The 21,769-nt window shown below is 42.1% G+C and overlaps 1 protein-coding gene across 11 annotated transcripts in view; it reads right to left on the bottom strand.

Moving 5' to 3' along the window:
- The window catches only part of Cacnb2 (calcium voltage-gated channel auxiliary subunit beta 2), a 341,467-nt gene that overhangs the window by 97,201 nt on the left and 222,497 nt on the right, over positions 1 to 21,769 (bottom strand). Inside the window, exon 1 of one of the 11 annotated variants that reach the window (XM_032884177.1) lies at positions 366 to 1,224. The exons of 9 other annotated variants lie outside the window; for them this stretch is intronic. In XM_032884177.1, the coding sequence (XP_032740068.1) occupies positions 366 to 434 (69 nt within the window). In that variant the 5' untranslated portion in view covers positions 435 to 1,224. Of the gene's footprint in view, positions 1 to 365; positions 1,225 to 21,769 lie in introns of those variants that run through there. One more of the 11 variants, XM_032884176.1, reaches the window with a different exon arrangement.

A 21,769-nucleotide genomic window follows, 5' to 3' on the forward strand; every position in this document is an offset into this window, starting at 1 on the left:
ATTATCGTCTCAAGGATGTTTCTCTACCTCGTTCTTCACCTGCTACCTTCTCAAACAGTATGGAAAGACACTCCAGCCTGCTTCCCTCCGTCTCTCAGGAACATACTTAAAAATACCTGCACACAGATTATTTAGTGAGAGCTGGCTACAGACAACACCTGCTTGGGAGATTTCCTCTGGTAATAAATTACAGCGCAGGAAAAGGAGCTCAGAAAAAAATGTCAGGAATCTCCCTAGCTCCCTCTCATGCAATCATGAGTGTATTAACTAAATCAAACCACCCTCTCGGCAGGCAGGCACTTGCTGCAACCACGGAGAAGCAAAGAAAACACTGTCTCCCCCGAACAAAAAGCCCTCTCGCTTACACAGATGTCCGAATTCTTCAGCCTTCCTCCCTTGGCTCTTTTCAGAAGCCTGATCCAGGTGGCCTTCATGAGCCGGATAGCGCCTTTATCTTCCGCAGCTGCAGCCCAGGGCACAGATCCTCAGAGCGCGCTGAGCCCTGGAGAATCCTAGTACCTTTGCTCTCCATGCTCTAAAGCCCCTCTTCTCAGTCCCCTTCTCCCTCTGAGGCTCTCACTCCCAGCCCCAGTAGACTTCTGTCTGAGGAGAATCTTATTTTCCCATTTCAAGAGGGAAACACACACACACACACACACACACACACACACACACACACACACACACGGACAGAATCTAATAATTTCTATTGCTCTCGAAATAAAGACAGGTCCAAGTGCAGAGACTGCCTTCAACTTGTTTAAACTCAGTGCATTATATTAGTCTAAATATTCTCTTCCCTGCACTTGGCTTGTTAAAGGAAATTAGTTTCAAGAGGACATTTTTAGAAAAACAAAAGTAAACAAGCAAACAAGCCCCAGACTGTGCCCTGATATTTCCTAGTGTAAAGTTCAAGCCTTATCGTCAGCGATCTGGAAGGGGGGACTGATGGGGGAGGGAGCCCTGCACTGGGCATGCTCCACTTGAAGCTTCTTTGCAGATGCTAGCTAACATCACACTGTTGGTTTAGGTCAAACTGCCATTTTTCATCCGAAGTGTAAACAGCTGGGAGGGTCTCTCAGCTTCTCTAGTAACAGGCACATGGTGAGCCTGTCAGCTTTCTGTTCCAGATGAGACCATCTCTCAAGACAAAACTTGCTGTTCAAGTTTCATTGGGAAAGCATTTCCCATTCCCTGCCAAAAACAGGGTATGCTATGCCATAAATAATAACTCACATAATCATAATAGACATCACACACAATATTGCACAGTATGGATCAAAAGATGCCCATTCATCCTATGGGGAATTAATCTGTATAAACAAGATGCAAGACAGAGGGGTGTGGCCATTTAATTAGGACAGAGAGTCGTCAAAGCTTTATAAAGCAATGGATATAATGGAGTTCAAAATGACTCTGGCCTGCTTCTTACAGTGAGAAGCCATCACCAAAATAGGTTTGTGAATGGTCATAGTAATGTATGTGAAAACATTTCAAAGCTTTGTTGATTTATTAGCATGCTAACATTCACAGACCACAATAATGGCATCCAAATTCTTCTTGTAGATAGGGGGACTGGGGCTTAAGACGGAAAGATATGAACGTTATCAATTTCCTGGGCTAATGGGGTTATATTTTTAATGTTTCCTTACGAAGAAATACATATTGCCAGGTTTTGTAAAGTAAAATTCGTAAACAGACTGCATCTTTCAGAGTATGGTACAGGATTACTTTGTCCAGCCTCATCTAAATTTTAGCTGGCCACAGCGGCATGTCTCAGGAGGCAGAGGCAGGAGGATCATGTTTTACCAGACTGGGTTAAGTAATGAGATGCTGCCTCAAAATAAATAAATTAATTAATTAAAAATTGTAATAAAGACCTCTTTACTCCCTTCCCTTCCTTTGGACACTCAACTAATACTGATTTTCAGAAGCTAAAAGCTAGAAAATATGTAAGACAAGGACTACACAATAATAGAAACTGATTGCATCTCAACCCAATATTGTGACATAAATTAATGACCTATTTATAGTGTTATGAAGTTAATGTACAATGTCAGGAGCTTAAAGAGTCTTTGCAATTATTTTTGGTTCAAGCAAAATATAAAACGGACAAACGAATCTTCCAACACATAGGTGGTTTCTGATGTCCCAAAGCTTCTCACAGCTGTAGCACCAAACTGGGAAATAGTCAAGTTCAGTTAGACTCCCCGAGGTGTCCCCATTGTCACCAGTTTGGGCATTTAGAATGCTGAGGTTCAGTTCACAGCCCAGTGCTGTCAGACAGCCTCTCAGTGGTGCAATGAATGACCATGTCTAGCAGAGCACCAGTCTCACTGAAAACTTCTTTATCCTCCAGCTCTTTCTGCTCCCTCTCCTTCTCCACTGTTCCCATGATACAGATGCTTCCAGATTCCTCAGTTCAGACTCAGGGCTTCAAAGTTGCTTATGTTCTGTACCTTGATCAGTTTTGAGCTTCTCCATTAATCACAACCAATTGCTAATAAACCCATTGCAGATACGGCTACCAGTACAAGAACTGTGCAAGACTAGACCCACCGCCATTTCCTTGTACATTCAAGAGGGCTGCATTGGTTCAAGAGTTGGGAGAAGGTGATGGTCACTGGGGGAGGGATATTCCATTTTCTTTAGTGTTTAGCAGCTGATGTGCTGCCCATGTTCAAGTAAATAACTCTGGACTCATGCTCAAGGGAGCAACTCTAACTAAGCACATTGGAACACTCTCTCTCTCTCTCTCTCTCTCTCTCTCTCTCTCTCTCTCTCTCTCACAAGGTCAGGCAGGGAGGCAAGGGGAAATGAAAGTATAAGGGAGGTTTGTTGGAAGAAATGTATCCATGGGCAGGGGTATTGGTGAGGGTACAAGTGTGTGTATGCGGGTTGATAAAAATCAGTAATATATGCATGAAATTATTCATGCATTAATGATAAAAGCTATGTGATTTATTGCTCTACAAAATAATAATAATTATTAATATTAAATATAGGTGATGAGATGGCTCAGTGCTTAATATCACTGGCTTTTCATCTAGAGAATCCCAGGTCAGTTCCTAGCACCAGCATGACTGATCACACCCATCTGTAAATCAAGTCCCAGGGGCTCTACTGCCTTCTTTTGGCATCCTTGGGCACCAGGCACACACACAGTACACAGACAGACAGACATGCAGACAAAACACCTACAAACATTAAATAAATAAATAATTAAAAAATCCGAAACAGAGATTCTGTCATTAAGAACCGCATCGTGTCAGGAAGAGAGCGTTCACAAGACAGAAAATATTGGTTTCTTCCTGCTCTTTTAAAAGGAGTGAAATTGGAAAAAGTCCACTGCTAGTGACCAGGTTTAACTTTCACACAGAATAAACATTTTGACGGTGGTCCCAGGTTTAAAGAGTTTAGCAGCCTCCCAGCAGCTGGGAGGCAGAGACAAGGGGATCTCTTGTGTTCGAGGCCAGCGTGGTCTACTTGTTGAGTTCCAGGACAGCCAGGGCTACACAGAGAAACCCTGTCTTGCAAACGAAACAAAACAAAATGAAACAGAACAAAAGAATTCAGCAGTCTTTAAGGTACCACTCCACCAGTGTTTGTCAGTGATCGCTTGAATATCTGCAGCAATTCATTAACTCTATTTTCAAATATAAGGTCATGAGCCCCTGCACTTCTTAGGAGCTCAGTCCAGGTCTAAGAGTATTAAGTCACAAAATGGCTGCTATAGGAGACATATGTACCCACTGTGGAAAGAGAAACATAGCCATTCCGTCAATTCTCCCAGTCCAAGGTAGTCACTGTTAAATACTACAAGGTTCGGTGTTTAGAGTTGCTGCATTTTTGAGAGACACTCTTCTAACAGAAGCACTGCACTTAAGCTTCTTCCTACTGGGAGCAGGGAATTACACAGAGAAAAGCGATCTCTCCAATTAAGCTTTTGCCTTTCATCCCATATGGGCTTTCTGGGTCATTGTGCCTGGAGTAGCCTTGAGAAGAGAGTACCTGACAATCATTTCCAAAACTACTGAACAGGTTCATTAGAAACCGGCTCCGTGATGAGTTGGTTGCTTGTAGCATTCGTCCTTGCTGACAGGCCACATGCTCAGCATGTTCTTCACGCTCACACTGATGATTGCACAGTTCCAAATGCAAGTTGAACCTAGTGTCTACCAGTAGGACATCCCGCGAGCATCGATATTTATTTTCAGAAATCTCACTGTAGCTCTGTGTTAATGCTTACAGGAAAACTCTGTTAATTCAGATTGACTTGTGGTTTTGTCTGCTCTTCAGTTTCCCCTTTCTGCTTTTACGTCACCTTTTACTTCATCTTTTCCTTGAGTGTTTTTTTTGTTTGTGTGAAATTTGCTTTTTTGAAGCTCTTCTCTACCTCACAATCCTAACGATCCCCCATATCACCGTTCTTGAGCATTTTTGTGCTTTCCGCCTTCAAGTCAACATAAGAGCACTAAGCCTACATGAGAGTAGCATCCTGAATCCCAAGTGGTACCATCTACTTCTGTAGGAGTCTTCCTATGAAATCTGAAGCAGCACTCCTGAGCAACATTCAACTGAACTTCTAAGTTTTCTACAGGCACCTAGATTCTTACCTGGAGACTGCAAACCTCCTTCAGGAGACTATACCAACTCAATAGCAAATTAGACTCAAATCGTTTCCCTGCTTGGACCCAACATGGGACGGGTGTGGCATCTTAGCACCTTATGGGTCAGGAGGGAAATAGACAAGAACCAATGGGGAAGCTTTGCTTGTACCTGCTACTTAACTGTAGCTTGCTGCTAGGGAAGAAAATTCGTTCACACCTCATATTGTCACTATCTGTAGTTGATAAGTTTGGTTTTGGTTCCCAAGAGTGATGTAGTTTTTGGTTGTTTGTTTATACTCTTATTGGCAGTTCCCTGACTGATTCATGGTTTCCTTCACAGATACAACTCTCAACTATTTACCAATAATGACAGATCTTGGCACTAAACATTCAAAATGACAGTAAGGTATCGAGATGAAGCACATTTTCTTACCTACTGTATACTTCGATTGCAAGTGTCATATAATTGATATTTACATTCAAACGATGAGCATCTCAAAGATGATTGGCTGTTATATAGCTCAATGTCAAACATCAGTGGCAGCAGTAAGGGACTCTTGCTAGGACAACTCCGTGTGATACTTTGATGATTATGTAAAAAAGCCAATATGCTAGTTTGAATTTTATTTAGAGAATATGAAAATTTATAAACATTATAGAACTATAGTACACACTGATGAAGACATATATATATATATATACATACATACATACATACATACATACATATATGCATTTACTGAGCACATAGTTCTTTGAAGCTGCTGTACTACAACCAAATGTGGGAGCTGCAACTATGGAAAAGACCCAAGTGTCCTGCTGTTATTATTACACTTGACAGAATTGTGAAGGAGGTTGATATTTTTTGAAGAAAAGGTTAGTAGAAAAATACCTGCTATGGGAGAGCAGTTTTTTTAAAGGCTAAGATGATAGAATCAAATTATATAGCATATAGGTAGGATGATGATAATCGTAGATGACACTAAGCCAAAAGTGATAATAAAAGAAACTAATGCAAACTGGGATGCGCTGATAGAAAAGACAGAAGGGACAGGGGAAGCTCAGCCTGAGGACGAGACATATTCAGAGTCTTCAGTCAGATTGCTTTCTGCTGGGACAAAACACCAACCACAAACAATATGGAAAAGGGTCCCCCTCTAGGCTCACATGTCTGGGTCACAGCCCATTCCCGAAGGAGATAAGGGCAGGGGAACATGAGCAGAATCTGAGGTAGAGCCCACAGAAGTTTGCTTATAAGTTTGCTCCCAGTCTCAAATTCAGGTGTCTTTCTGTTTTAAATAGTTCAGCCCCACCATTATAGGGAAAAAAATGTCTACAGTGACCTATGTAGGTGAGGGGCTGTCTACAGTGACCTATGTAGGAAAGGTTCTGTCTACACTAGGCTGGGTCCTCAAACACTAGTGAGTTATCAAGAAAATACCTTAGACATTGGTGAGCCAATACGATGCAGGGGAATTCCTCACTTGACGTCTCCTCCTTCCATCTCTAATTTGACAATCAAGATCAATCACCTCAGCTGCAAAGAAGTCTGTGCAGCTGACATATTATATTTTCAGTAAGATTTATTAATATTCTTTTCCTCTGGCCCATGTAGATTCATGTTAAAAATACATGGATTATGTTGCGACTCCTACATACATGTTCTCATCCTGCTGAAAGTACATCCTTGTCTTACTTTGAGGAGTGACATTTATGTTACTATCAGTATTGACCCCCATTATTAGAGACATTCTTTCCAAGACCTTAACCAGGGTCTTGGTTTCTTCCTTTTAAATCCGTCATCACTTCTTAAAAGCTAATTACTGTGGTTTAGACTGTCCTGGCTTATGTTAATAGGAAGGTTAAGCTTGATATGTGATTGACAGAGACTCTTGCTGTATGAATGTTTACATAGCACCAGACACTGTACTAACAAGACTCATCCAATTTAGTCTCTAGTCAGCTTTATTTTAACTGAGGAGAAAAATTGAAGCATAGAGAAGTTAAATGACCTAACTGAAGTTACACAGCTCATAATTGAGCTGGGAATGAACTTCAAGAAAAATGAGTCCAAGTCCCTCTAGAGGGCAGTTTTCAAAAAGGCGGGACAAACCTTTGAATACAACTGATGCTTCTACTATTCAAACGCAGAGCCTTTCTGTTTGCCAGTCATGGTTGCTGCAATTTCTAGCGGTCATGAAGCATCACAATGACTTCGAAGTTAGTAATTTCATCTTTGTTAAGCTTGGTACATATATGTGTGTGAGATACACTTACGTCTTCATTGTTTTCCAAATTTCACCTTGCCAAAAGGCATGACACATATTCAACGAGGATCCAATAAAACAGATAATTCCACATTTATTCAGAAAGTGCTATTTTGTGGATTTGGCTGCTGTGACTCTGAAATTTGTCTCAGAGTATCTCAGAATTGTAACACATTATTTCTTCACCTACTCACAATACAAAGTAGATGGTAGAATGGAAGAACAATGGAAGTCCAAAAACCCAGTATTTAAATGTTTTTCTCTTCTCTAGAAAAGAATGTAACACTGGCAAGCTGGCATTCAGAAACCCCAGTGGCAGCCAGCCTGCCTTGAATGGGCGAGAATTCAAGATCATCAGAGTAACCTTTTGGCTTAGCAGGAAGCGTTGATACTCGTTAGCCCCGAAGCTGAAGGAATGATAAATTTTAATGGTGAGCTTCAAGCTCAGAGATGCAACCTCTGGCATAGCAATGAAGGTGCTTCATAGATGATTAACTTACAGGTAAGATGGATTCCGACTTTGACTAGCACTATCTTACAGACTGGTTTTGATGACATTTTAGAAGAAAACGGAGAAGGTAAGCTGACTGGCAGAGTACTTCTCTCTCTGCTTTCTGGTCCAACAAAGAGAATTGCAAACTCCCACCTTCATGGGCAGAGTCCCAAGACCCCACCCCACCCCTGCCCTAATGAGTTGTATCCCTTTAAACCAGAGCTGAAATAAATCCTTTCTCCGTTATTTCCTCTCAGGTTCTTGCTCATGGCAATGATAACTCAACTAAGGCACATGGATGCTGCCGTTACTACTACTCTTCACACACGACACCATGTCTCTCCTTTCCTTTGACTCTGTTTGCTCTGCCAGCTCCTGTCTAGTTTATTCTCCTTTGCAGAAAACTTAGTCTAGAAAATCATGAGCACATGGAACCCAGGTTCTGTTGCACTTCTCTCTTAACCCTGCATATGCCCCTACTCCACTAACTACTCATTAAGGTCACCAGCAACCAAATCCCATCGGCTATCCTTAGACACATCTTTCTCTACCTTGGGAGCATTTAATAGAGCTGATCGTGCCCTGGCTGTTACCTTTTCCAATCTGACTGTCAAGATGTCACTAGATATTTATTTCTGACCTATTACCTGCACCTCCTAAGTCTCACTTTCTAGAATCACTTTGTCCATCCAACATCTACACATTCACTCTTCCTAGGACCTGCCTCCTCTCATAAACACATTTTTTTTTTTTTAGTTCTAGCTTTTCAAGTTCATTGATGCAGACACCAGGAACCTTCGTCTTTTATTCTTCTACACACAAACATCATTACCACCTTTTAATATTTTGCTCAAGCATTTAATTGCTGTTTCTGCAAACATATCAGTTATAGAACTGTGACCTGTCCCTGCCTGTCAATGTTTCTTATCCCAATTACCTTGCTTTACTTATAGAAACAATGCTTCTACTTTCTTATACATAATTTACCCACTGGATGTATTGTTTGGTGTCTAACTCTACAAGGTTTTTGTTTTCCTTCTATTTCATTTCCTCATATGTCAGAAGTGTCTTGAAATGTGGGAGGCATGCTCTATAAATATTTATTGAATGAATAATAGGAGGGAAGGAAGGAAGGGGGAGGGGGAGGGGGGAGGGGGGCGGGGGACAGGGACAGGGAGAGTGAGTTATTCTCTCTCACATTTTAAATTTTCTTTAGAGGGTCTTAACATTGCTAAATCTTTCTAAGCATTTCTAAACATGCCCATGTTTCTTTCTTAATAACCAATCGCCAATAGGAATTTGCCTATGATAAATATTGATAAAGAGTGAAAGACTGAACCAAAGATTCCAGCTTCCATTTATCCTTCTTGCTTAATCATAAGACTCAGTAAATGTTAAGTCCATTAACTTACTGCAAATGTCAACTACCCGTCAGTTGATAGAATAATCATGTTACAGAACCCGCCAGCCACTCCAAGGCATAAAGAAGTTATTAAACTTAAAATTTTTTGTCTCATCCTTCTCCTTCCAAATCTTCAAAGATTTTATATTTTGACAAAATGACTTAAAGCATATTTGTGTGTAAGTCTTCTTTTCACATAATTTTACTTTCTCAATTTAGGAATGTAAGGTTCCAATCCTAAAATTGCCAGTGACTCATAGCACATCCAAATCCCTGCCCGCCTCCCCCCAGGCTAAGTGTCCCCTCTGTCTGATGTATATGTTGAACTGGAGTGGCTAGGAACAATGTGCTAGAAGATTTTCTTATAGACAGCTCAAAACACACTGTAAACATCACACTGGAGAACCTTTACTGCCATCCAAAGGCACTGTCTCTTCTGTTCCTACAGGGTGGGACCTGAAATTCACAGCAAAAGTGTGCCTACTCATTTAACAGCTAAGAAAAGAGTTCCTGAAAAGCTCAAGTTGGAGCTGAGAGTTCTGTACATGAGAGGTTGAGGAGGAAAATGAGTTGCTGTTGTTTTTTTAAAGATTTATTTATTTATTTTATTTATTATAAATATACTTAGCTGTCTTCAGACACCAGAAGAGGGCATCAGATCTCATTACAGATGGTTGTGAGCCACCATGTGGTTGCTGGGAATTGAACTCAGGACCTCTGGAAGAGCAGTCAGTGTTCTTAACCACTGAGCCACCTCTCCAGCCCTGAAGAAGTGAGTTTAAGGCCAACCTGATTTACAGCCTGGGCCTTGTCTCAAGACAACAACAATATCTAACAACCTAAAGGGGTGAAAGTAAGGTGAGCATGATTTAGAAAGGGTGGGCTCAGCCGTGGGAGGGCCAAGGGGAGATACGGTGGCACCAGAGCCATGAGTATGATCAATTCGCATTTGCGAAAAGGTCATAAACCATTATTTTGTATAATTAGTAAATGCTAATTAAAAAAGACTAAAATCATCAAGCCCTTACAAGAAGGAAATTGTTCTTCAAGTAATTTTGAATGCATAATATATTCATATTTTTACATATATAATGTGTAATATATGTATTCACATATATACATATATTGTATGATATATGTATTTATATATTATATGTTTATATGTTTATATACTTATTTTGTAATGAACGCTGGTCCTTCAGCACACAGCATGTAAGGCATGTGTTATGTGTTCTTCCACTGAATCAAATCCCTACGTTCTATGAATTCATTTCACTGGACAAATACAGAATTCTAGAATATTTTAATGGACTGTCTATTAGTTAATAATGGTCATGTCAAGAGACCACCTAAGGCTTTTGCTTTACATGCAATTCAATCAAACACTCAAATCTTGACTTTTTTCATTCAAGGTGAGCTTTTCCAGGGATGCTAACACACAGCCGCCGTATGACTGCAATCCTAAAGAGTATACCCTATCTCACATTCTCTTGGCATCTACTCGGGGCATATTACCTGGCGAGAAAACCAGTAAGAAATGAAGAATCATAAATAGACAAGTGATTTGAATAGAATTCACCAAGGCAATCAACAGCCCCAGACACCGAGGAAAGTATGCCGTCTTCCTAACTTAAACAAAAAACCATTTCCCCCACTAAGGGATATTCTTTGTTAAGAAAGTACTAATTCACAATGAAAAGAGGATACAATAATGCTAATATCATGAACTTACCAACAGATTGACTAAAACAACTTTAGGAAATTCAATTTATTTGTCTCCCGACATGTACCAATATAATTATACTTTTGAGCCCCAGCACAACATTCTTACGTAATGGTTTACTTACTTAGATTATTAGAAAACCTGAAAAACAATGATAAAGACTCCAGAGGATTATATAAGGCAAATGGTTATGAGGACGTCAATAGAAATCATCTACGAGATGACGGCATGTAAGTACAGCCACATTTTACATATGTAAAAATACTAAAACGACAACTAAAAATAAATAAGGCCGCATGTCTAAAAGTGAAGATGTTACCAATTCTGTGAGTGAAGACAAAAGGCGCCTTCTATGGATATAAAGTCTAGAAAACACCTTGATTTCTTTTCTCTGCCACCACATGGTAAAATCAGGGCCTAGCCCATGCTAGGCAAGTGTTCTAACGCCGAGCTACAGGCAACCCTTTTAAGTACTATTTTACTTGACACAGGGTCTCTGTAAATTGCCCAGGCTACCCTTGAACTCACTGTGAATTCCAAGCCACCCTTGAACTTACTCTGTGGTACCACCTGGCCTTAAACTTGAGGATCCTCCTACCTTAGCTATTGGAGGTTAATAGTCTGCACCACCATGCCGATTGTCTCAGTCAGGGTTTCTATTCCTGCACAAACATCATGACCAAGAAGTAAATTGGGGAGGAAAGGGTTTATTCAGCTTACACTTCCGCATTGCTGTTCATCACCAAAGGAAGTCAGGACTGGAACTCAAGCAGGTCAGGAGGCAGGAGCTGATGCAGAGGCCATGGAGGGATGTTACTTACTGGCTTGCTTCCCCCGGCTTGCTCAGCTTGCTTTCTTATAGAACCCAGGACTACCAGCCCAGAGATGGCACCACCCACCATGGGCTGGACCCTCTCCCCTTGATCACTAATTGAGAAAATGCCTTACAGCTGGATCTCATGGAGGCATTTCCTCAAGAGAGGCTCCTTTCTCTGTGATAACTCCAGCTTGTGTCACGTTGACACACAAAACCCAACCAGTACACCAGTCTTGAACATGGGTTTTGATGAGGCCAAGATGGTATGCACATACACATTTTCACTAAACGGTTGGCTTAACCTTTTATTACGTGTTTCCCATGTAACGAAAGGAACAAACGAGCAAGTCTCCTCAAGGACCTTTTGTTCACTGTGAGAACAGAGTAACAAAGTAAAGACTGATTGTGGGAATTAAGTCAGGTAAGGAATTAGAATTGAAAGAAGGCGCTTACACACAAAAATGTCAACATTCTAAAATATTAATTTTTTTGGTTAAAATATATAAACTAATTATTCAAGTTTTCACCGAAAGGACTGAGCTTTTCTTACGTTAGCAATTAGGTGACGTTAGCACTGGGTGAGGGCTTGAAGCAGGCCAGAGGAGTCAGTAATTCCTTAGTACGTTGTTAATACACTGCTCTAAAATTCTGACCTTCTGGAAAGATATGACTTTGGTTCTGAGAGATTTTAATATTAAAAATAGGCTACTCGATCAGGGAATTGGTTAGAAAAACACTACCACAATTGAGCAATAAAGTGCCTCAGAGCACCCTAGTGACCTAATAGAGTTAATTCATCCCTTAAGCAGCTTAGCTACCTTTGGGAGACCTAAGGAGAGACAATCTGGGTCACATCAAGTTCACTGCATTAAAAGATTCCAAATTCAAGACCAGTCAGCAAGAAGGGTGCCAGGGGTATGTAATATTCATGTTAGAAAATCGAGGATATGTTAAGCTGTCTCATAAAAGACCAGATATATAGAGTTGGTCAGAATAACTCAAGTATTATTTTGTCTCACAAATGAGAAAACAACTAATCACTAGATATTCTTGTGTATAATTAACTGTAGATGGAATTGTAACTGTAGATAATCAACAGAAACACCTGCTATGGTTTTCCTGTTTTTAATCAGCTTTATTTTACTTTTATTTATTTATTTATCTTTGAAGGGGCATCTGAAACTGGATGTCTTAGTTTTTCCTCTCTATAATTAATGTGGTGAAGAGACTAACCCAGGAGAGAAAGGATTTACTCTGGTTCACAGGTCAGGAGCAGGGGTGGGGAGGCAAAGGGGTGGGGCATGGGTAGTGCAATGCAGCAGGCGCTGCAAGCATCTGGCTACAAAGTATCCACCATGAGAGCCTGCCTCTGCCTTTCCACCCTGAGAGCCTGCCTCTGCCTTTCCACCCTGAGAGCCTGCCTCTGCCTTTCCAACCATGAGAGCCTGCCTCTGCCTTTCCACGACGAGAGCCTGCCTCTGCCTTTCCACCATGAGAGCCTGTCTCTGCCTTTCCACCATGAGAGCCTGCCTCTGCCTTTCCAATCAGGGAATGGAGCCATCGCAGGGGTTGAGCCTGTTCCCCTCAATTAACATTACCAAACTAATTGTCCACTGGCCTCACCATAGGTCCATCTCCCAGGTGAGTTTTCAGCTCTGTCAAGTCGCCAGTCAACACTGACCATCCTGGTGTAGGAGAGCATTTGTGTTGATTACAGTTTCTGTTGCTACAGTTGCTTCAGTCTACTGAAGAGTTTGTAGACTGCTTCAGCAAGCTGAGGATCACAATGCCAGATTCCCATCGGATATTGTCTTCATTTTATTTTCTCCTGCTGTGGTAAAATACTTTGATAAAAGCAACATGGTGTGTGTGTGTGTGTGTGTGTGTGTGTGTGTGTGTGTGTGTGTGTGTGTGGCATTGACTGTTCTTCCAGAGGATCCGGGTTCAATTCCCAGCACCCATGGCAGTTCACAACGGTCTGTAACTCCATTATGTGACACCCTCACACAGACATACATGCAGGCAAAACACCAAGGCACACTAAATAAAAATTTTAAAAGAAAAAAAGCAACATGAGAGAGAAAGGGTTTATTTGGTTCACAGCCCCGGGTTATAGCCATCACTGCTGGGAGCTCCAGGAAGGAGGACCTTAGGGCTGTTAGTTACACTGCTGCCACAGTCAGGAGCAGGCGACCGGAATGCATCAATGCACCCTGAGGTCACTTTACTCTCCCTTTCTCATTTGCCCTCCGTCCCATCCCATAAAATGGTGCCAGCCACACTCAGAGTGGGTCTTTCCATCTCGATAAACCTGATTAATACAATCCCTCTTAAACATTTCCTCATTGAAACTCACCCCTCCCCTCCAACTCCAGGTGATCCTGGCCTGTGTCGAATTGACAAATAAATCCATCACAGATAGCATATAAAGGTTTGCTTCAAACGGCGACATTAACATTTCCTTCCACCATGTAAGTCCAATCCTTTTGGGGTTATCTTTTTTTGTACTTTTCATGAAGAATTCAGTCAACAAGGTTGCTGAAGAATGTTCACAGAGGGGCCTGAGATCAGTGGATCCTATCTGCCTAGTGCCAACAAGATTTTGAAGTTACAGGTGAAGCCCGGATGAACGAATGTGATTAGGAAATTATATATTCAGACCCTATTTCTGTCTCTAGTTTTGATTGGCACAATTACCAATCACTATTACCATACTGTTCCTCCACCCGCCCAAGCTCTGTAATCAATTAAATCATATTAGAATGCAATGTCTATTATGTAGGAGAGGCAGGCCTTCCTGCTTGTTCTTGCTGACAACAGAGCCAACGGACAGTGGTCTGAAGTATAATTTCCTCAGCTGGATCAGCATCTGCAGATTTGCTCTCAGCAATTAGTAGTAACAACTCCATTTTTCTCGAGGTCCTTCTACTTTTGGAAAACCAGCTGCTCTTATTCTTCAGAATGGCTCCTGGGGGCATTTCCACCCCAGAGGGAGGGCTATACAGTCTTCTTTATATGGGGGGTGCACTAATTAACATAAAATTTGAATTGCAAAAAGTTTCAACGTTTCTACGGTAATACCCCAAGTCGGTGTGTTATTTTTCTCATCTTTACTTTGTAGCAGTGGGAAATGTTTTTACAATATTGCTATGCTCTTTTCTCAAAGCCAAGCTTCAAAAATGTGTGTGCACATGTCTGTGTGTCTGTGTGTTTGCATGTCTCTGTGCGTGTGTGTGTATGTGCATGTGTATCTATAAAGAAGATGCGATCTAATTGTGCAGGTACCTCGTGGAGGCCAGCAGTTGATGTAAAGAGTCATTTTCCATTACGCCTTCATCCTACTTTTTTGAGAAAGCATCTCTCCACCTGTGACTCACTCCTTAGGCTCCACTAAATGGCCAGTAAGCCCCTGGGGTTCCCCACTCTCTGTCTCTAGTGCTGGGGCAGATGCCATCATACCCAGATTTTGGTCTGTCTACTGAGTTCAGGTCTTCATGTAAGCACTTTACCCATTCAGCCGTGATCCCAGCTTTGAAACCCTGAATTTTAGCAAAAATAAAGACAACATTAAAATGTTGCCTGCTGTTTGCACTGGCATCCAAACTCACTTTTAAACAGAGTTAGGAATAGTGTCGATTCTTGAATTAGCAGCTTTAACTTGACTGAATCCTAGCTCCAAATATTCTTAAAATTAAAAGTTTCTGATGCTCCCCGAGGATGTTAGATAGGCTAAAATAGGCCGATCACAAAAGAATCAACACAGTATAATGCCTGTTATATAAATGGACTACAAAGTAAAATGCTGGTTGCCTGGGCCTGCTAGGCCATGCAGAGAGAAGTGGAAGTTAGTGTTTAATGGGGCAGAGGGTCAGGGAGAAAAGAAAAATAAATGGAGATGCGTGAAAAGGACGGCCATACAACAGTGTGCACATTTTTAATGCCTTGGAACGGTACACTTTAAAATGGCTAAAAAGCATATGGGGCCTGGGTGTGTAACTCAGAAGTACAGTATTTGTTTAGTGTTAGCACTCTGCCTAAGCTCCACCCCACAGTTACCTGGCAACAGCCAGGTGTGCCTGACTCTATAAAATGGGCTGCTTGCCCCTCCTCTCTCTCTTGCTCTCTTGCTCTCCTGCTCTTACCCTCTTTCCCCTTTGTCCCTTCTCTCCCCATTCCCCTCCCCCCTTCTCTCTTTACCACAAGTAATTGGCATAAAGAAAGCAGGTCTGTCAAGCTAGCTAACAAGAGCTTTCTAATGAAATCCAGGGCTTGCCTGTGACTCTAACACAGCAACAGTAGACATTGAAACGACTCAAATTGGTCTGGGGAGCCTGCAGCAGAATGGAGTAAGAAAACTGTGATTTCATGTTTATGCTGAGGATCACAGTGAACAAACGAGCCTAGTTCCCAGGCCCTGTGCTGGGGGCTGGTAGACAGCAGCTACCAGGCTGCCACAGACCTAACAGTTATTAATGGATTCGTGTATCTGAATCAAGCAGTCAAAGGTAGAAAAAAAGCATACTGGATGTGCTATCAAATTAAATCATTGAATTTCACATTGTGTGAGTGTTTTAGGTTACAGATCATTTCTGTACTAAGACATCTAATTAACACTCATTCAGAATTAAATGTTGACACATCACCACAGACACAGTCCTTGCCTGAGTATAATAATTCACAGGTGAACAGTGACAGATTTCAACACTGCCTTCAGGCCGGAGTTTATGGTGATGACAGGTTGGGCGTTCTTTGTTGCCAGTCCCTGTGACTTTGGCCCTCCCCGATTTCCTGGTCTCTAGGCCTGACACTATTTTCTAATTAGACCATCTCCCTGATGGCAGGACCTGTCACAACCAAAGCCTGATGCTCCTGATTAACACAAAGACCTTCCTCCCAAAGAGCCCAGGGGACGCAGTCAAGGACCTTTCACATCTATGAAGCTTCTAGTCCCATTCCCAGACCCAGGTAGACATTTAAGAGAAACTTCGGGTTAAAGGAGTGGTGGTTACTGATCCTGTTGGCAAGTGCGATTTTTCAGACTCCACAGTAAAATGCTGTTTCCAAAGCAAAGTGACATCTGCGGTGAATTCTCGATTTCAGTGAGGCTCTTGCAAAACCATGTCTTTTCTGCTATAAAACAAACAACAACAGAAACAGAAAAAACATAGGGGGCTGGAGAGATGACTCAGCAGTTAAGAGTACTTGTTGCTCTTGCAGAGGACCTGGGTTCTCTTCCCAGAATCTACACAATGGCCTACATCTATCGGTAGTTCCAGTCCAGGGGATCCAGTGCACTATTCCGGATGCCATGGGCACCAGACATGCTTATGGTGCACACTGCCTCCCCAAAACACACACACACACACACACACACACACACACCATATACACAAAACGAAGAAATTTAAAGCAATAACAAGAATACACAATATTGGGTTGGGATTTTTAGCTCAGTGGTAGAGCACTTGCCTAGCAAAGTGCAAGGCCCTGGTTAGGTCCCCAACTCGAAAAAAAAAAAAAAAAAAAGAAAAGAAAAAGAATACACAATATTTTTTTTTTTTAGTTCTTTTTCGGAGCTGGGGACCGAACCCAGGTCCTCTACCACTGAGCTAAATCCCCAGCCCCAATACACAATATTCTTAAAACAAACAAACAAACAAACAAACAAGCCACCAGACTTCTGGCCACACATCACCTACGAGGACTTAATCCAGTACAGCTATCAGGAACGGGCGGCTCAGCTGCCTCTTTTTTTTAATAACTTCTGAGAACGATGCTTACACTTTCAAAAAGTTAAAAATCAAAAGAACAGTGACTTACACAGGACAGTTACACGGATCTCTGATTTTTGTGTCTGTTAATAATGTCTTACTGCCACATGGCCACACTCACACAAGTCGACTCTGATAAGCTGCTATTCTAGAAGAGCAGAGCTGAGCAGTTAAGACAGAGACCTTGGGGTTGCAAATATTTCCGGTACATCTTCCATATAATGTTTGTCAACGTCTGCAAAGTATTTGGGCTTAAAAATGATCATGCGTATACAATATTGATGATAAACCAAATTCTGTTTCTAATTATTATTTCCTGAGATAGGGTCTGGTGATGCTGGCCATTCTGGGCTTGAACTTCTTTTACAGCCATAACTGGCAAGACACCTGACATCCTCTTTTGGCTTCAGCATGGACATGGGTATGTATGCCTACCTTCATATATACATGCACATACATCATATGCACACGTGCATGCACAGGCATATTGACTTGCATACATGCAAGTACATAAATCACACACACACACACACACACACACACACACACACACACACACACACACACAGTAGAAGCAACAGTACTCAGACATTCACTCTTCAGCCTTTCTTGTCTGCTGGTAGCCACATCATTCAGGCCTGTAAGTATCACCCAGCACACTGAGTATAGGGTGTGGCACACTCCCACTAAGGAAGGGTCCAAGAAAGTTAAAGGTTCAGCTGTTTGCTCATTTTATTTTGTGATAAATACCACCTACGATTTCTGAGCTATAAAAACCAAGCTTCTTTATGGAAACAGGAAACAAATCTTTTCAATAAATATCTTCCCCCCAATGCATAGATCAGAAGACTCGTGAAAAGGTAAACAAGCCCTATTAGAAAAGCTAAGAAACGATTAACCTAACAACGGGCTTTGTCCTCAGGGTCACACTGACAGCATCTTAATAAGAAACGCAGCAATCTTTTTCCTTACAGCATTCAGGCTGGAGAAGCGGGAGTCACAGGACAAAACAGAACGGACTGAAACACTTCAAAACACGCACCCCAGTCACTTTTGGTTTCTGTGACTGTGAGATTTGGTTACTGTAACAGATACCTAAGACAAGCTCATTTTTAAAAGGATCAGGGTTTATTTGGGCTCACCATTTTGAATATTTCACCCTAAGACACCCAGAGATTTCAGTGGTTCAGGCCCATAGCGGCAGAGTTCATCCATGGGGGAAGATGTGCAGGCAGCGCCAAGAAACAAAATTACAGAGGCTGAGTCCACTATCCTACAATTCCCACCTGGGTACACCCTCTGTGATTTAAAATGCCTCCCCCATGACCCACCTCTTAGATTTTTCTCTTCTTTACCATAAAGCCAATCTGAAGACCAAACATTTAGCATACTGGCCTTAGGGGCCATTCCATACTAAAACAATCTTTTCCTTTTCTTCTAATTTTTATCATGCTAAATCGTGAAGAAAAGTCTGTCAGCTATGTATTACTAGCTTGTATGTGTATGTGTGTTATGTGCATGTATACAAGTATGTTCACCTGTGCTAGCCCATGTATAGGCAGGGTGACATCATAGGTCCTCTTCCTTGCTTGCTTCTCCAATGTGTTTTTTGATACTGAGTTTCTCAGTAAACATGGAGCTCACCAAGTAGACAGACTGGTCAGCAAGCCTCAGGGATCCACCTGTCTTTGCCTCCCAGCACTGGTGTGACAGGTTCGTGTACCACATCTGACTTTTACGTGGGTGATGGCAATCGCTTTATCCAATGAGCCATCTTCCCAGTCCTTATCTTGCTTTGCTATAGTCATGCAATAAATATACAGTCTGGTACTTCTTAGTTGGGTGGCATTGGCCAAGTTATGTAACAGCTGTAAGGCTGTTATATGGAAAATAGCACAGAGATAGTACCCAGGTACACATAAAGAAATAGTATCTAGAGATAAAGATTGCAAGTAACACATGTAAGGACCACGCTGGCGATGTGAACATTCAATTATGTGCTATTCAAGGCTACTTATTTTACTGCGGTTGCGCAGAACATGAAATTCTCAGTAAAAGAGGCTACTTCGTAGAACAAGGAAAACCTACCTTGGTAGGTAACAAAGGTCACTGAAGGATTATTCAGATCCTGTTTCTTCTCAGTGGCTGCCAGTGAGCCCCTCTTCTGCTCAGCAGATTGTAAGCCATGAAGCAGGTCCTCTGAGGAACGCTGGAGGATCTTATGCCAGCATCATGAGACAGTGTCGGTCAGTGAAGTGGAGACCTTTGTCAATAATGTCCACCAGGACTCGGGGAGGTGGGAAGGGGACGGAAGAAGGAGACTTCCTCTGAGCTATAGGATCTATTCAGCAGCTGCCCCATCTCACACAGACAGCAGTGGGCTGGGCTAGAAAACTGCCATGCGAGAGAAAGAGGGGACTACACTGGAGCTTGGAAGCTTCTTGTAGTGGACTGGAAAAGCAGCACTGAGCGTTCACGCAGAAAACCAGCCTCCCAGGAGCTGAGAGTGTGCAACTCTAGGGAGAGGGGATTTTCCAAGACTATACAGACTTAGAAATTAACCTTTTCTCTACTACTACCAAATATAAAATATGAATGAATACATACATACAGGTATGACCGTGTTGCATGCAGTGAGAAGGAGAGAGGCTAATTCATCTCTTTTACATTTGCTTGGATTCCTTTACGTGCATTTTTACAATTTCCACACAACTTTGATCTTGCCTCTTTATCTTTACTTTGTTTTGTAACTGTGGATGTTCTCAGGAACCAAGGTCAGGATTATTTTGGAAAGACAGTAGTATAAGTCTAGACCAAAGATACGTGGGCTTCAGAAGAGATGTACTCAATGAATAAGTCTTTCCAAGTGAATGCTATGCCAGGTGACATAATCACTATATTACCCTGTTCACTGAACAAAACCCAATCCAACCAAACCAAACCAGAACCCCATGGTGTAAAAGTTCAGGTTAAATACACTAATATCAAAGACGTGAGAGAAGTGGAAGTACGAGCATGGCATCATGAAGAAAGCGGCATACGGTAACAGAGAACTGGGACTTAATGCCAAGTGGCCCAAGTTTTGGTTCTGCTTCTACAACTATGTCGTCTTGAGCTCACTCTCGGCATTCCCTAAATCTTACAGTGTTTGTAGGCAATTTTTTCATGAGAATTTTATTTCGAATAATTAATGTGTACAAATACTAATATATACCTCATCATCATATTCAGAAAATATTCACCATCAACAAACATCGCAGCAGGTCAAAAGCTTGAATTAGTTGCTTTTCTATTGCTCTGACAAAAAAATCTCCACGTAAACAGCTTAAGGGAGGGGTGGTTTATTTTGGCTTACAGCTCGAAAGGGACGATTGCCTCCATGGCAGAGAAGACATTGCAGCAGGCAGAGAAAAAAATGGTGGCAGAAAGAGGAAGCTGGCTGGTGACACTGATCCATACTCAAGAAGCAGTAATGGAACAGGAAGTGAGGCCAGGCAATACAGCCTCAAGGACCATTCCCAGGGACCCACTTCCTTCAGGGAGGGTACATGTTCTTCAGTTTCCTCAGCCTTCCAAACAGGGCCAGCTCATGTTCAAAACCATGAGCTGGTGTATGGTATTTCATTCAACGACAATGGGTCCGTGAATGAAAGCCACCTTGCTTACCCTTGTTTGAGACAAACAAGAGTTGCCATGAAGATGCACAAGTGGAGGGCGGTTGCTATACTGCAGTAGTAGAGCACGTACTCGGCAAGTTGAAGGACTTGGGTACAAATCTCCACTCTGTAAAACAACAGCAACAACAACTTGATGTATGTCAGAACATCCTCTATATACATATCTGCCCAAGAAAAGGGCAGGAGGAAGCACCAGGGGTTCATGGTAAGCATTCAACAAATGTATACTGAACAGAGAGAGGAAATGGAAAAGGGCAGGTGTCCCCTCTCATCACAGCCGATAAGAGCCTTCCAAAAGAGGATGTCTTGACTTTGTGTTTGAAATTTTCCATCCCACTGCATGGAATGTGCCCTTTTGGATGTGTCCCTTTGGTGCTATTAACATTGAGAGTCCTCAAGGACAGCTGTACAGATGTTCAGCTAACGATGTCGTTCTCTGGCTTCTAAGAAAGAGATGGCAGCATCAGGGAAGGTGAAGACCCTGCCAATGAGCTCCTTTCTCTGTTCATCACAGTACTAGAGAGACAGTTCTCTAGGGAGCATCAATGAGCTAGGAAAATTTGAACTGTCATTTGACAAAATCAAACCTGAATCGGTATAGTGTTCATTTGTAGGGAGCCATATTGGATTTGGGGCTGGCTGCTCTGTGACTGTATGGCTTAAAGTGGCTACGTGACTCTGGGCTGTGTGGCCACAGATACTCACCCCTCCATAAAGTCTTGAGATTGTTGGACAAAAGCCTCTCCCATGAATTTACGGCACAGGAAGCTAACAATCACGGAATGCTTCAGCCCGAGCAAATACCAGATGTCTCCTGAGCAAACACCCAGTGTCTCCACCACATGACCTCTTCACCTCCTGCTATCAGAGTACCCTTGTCCCTCCTTCCTTTGTGTTTCACAAAGGTCACTCCCCCTACCTGAAAGCCTTAAAAGCTGTAACGCTCACCCCAATAAACGAGACCTTGACAACAGAATTTTGCTTGGTCTCCTTCTTCTCTCCACCCCCT

This window comes from Rattus rattus, chromosome 14 (genome assembly GCF_011064425.1).
Source record: "Rattus rattus isolate New Zealand chromosome 14, Rrattus_CSIRO_v1, whole genome shotgun sequence".
Classification (NCBI taxonomy): Eukaryota; Metazoa; Chordata; class Mammalia; order Rodentia; family Muridae; genus Rattus; species Rattus rattus.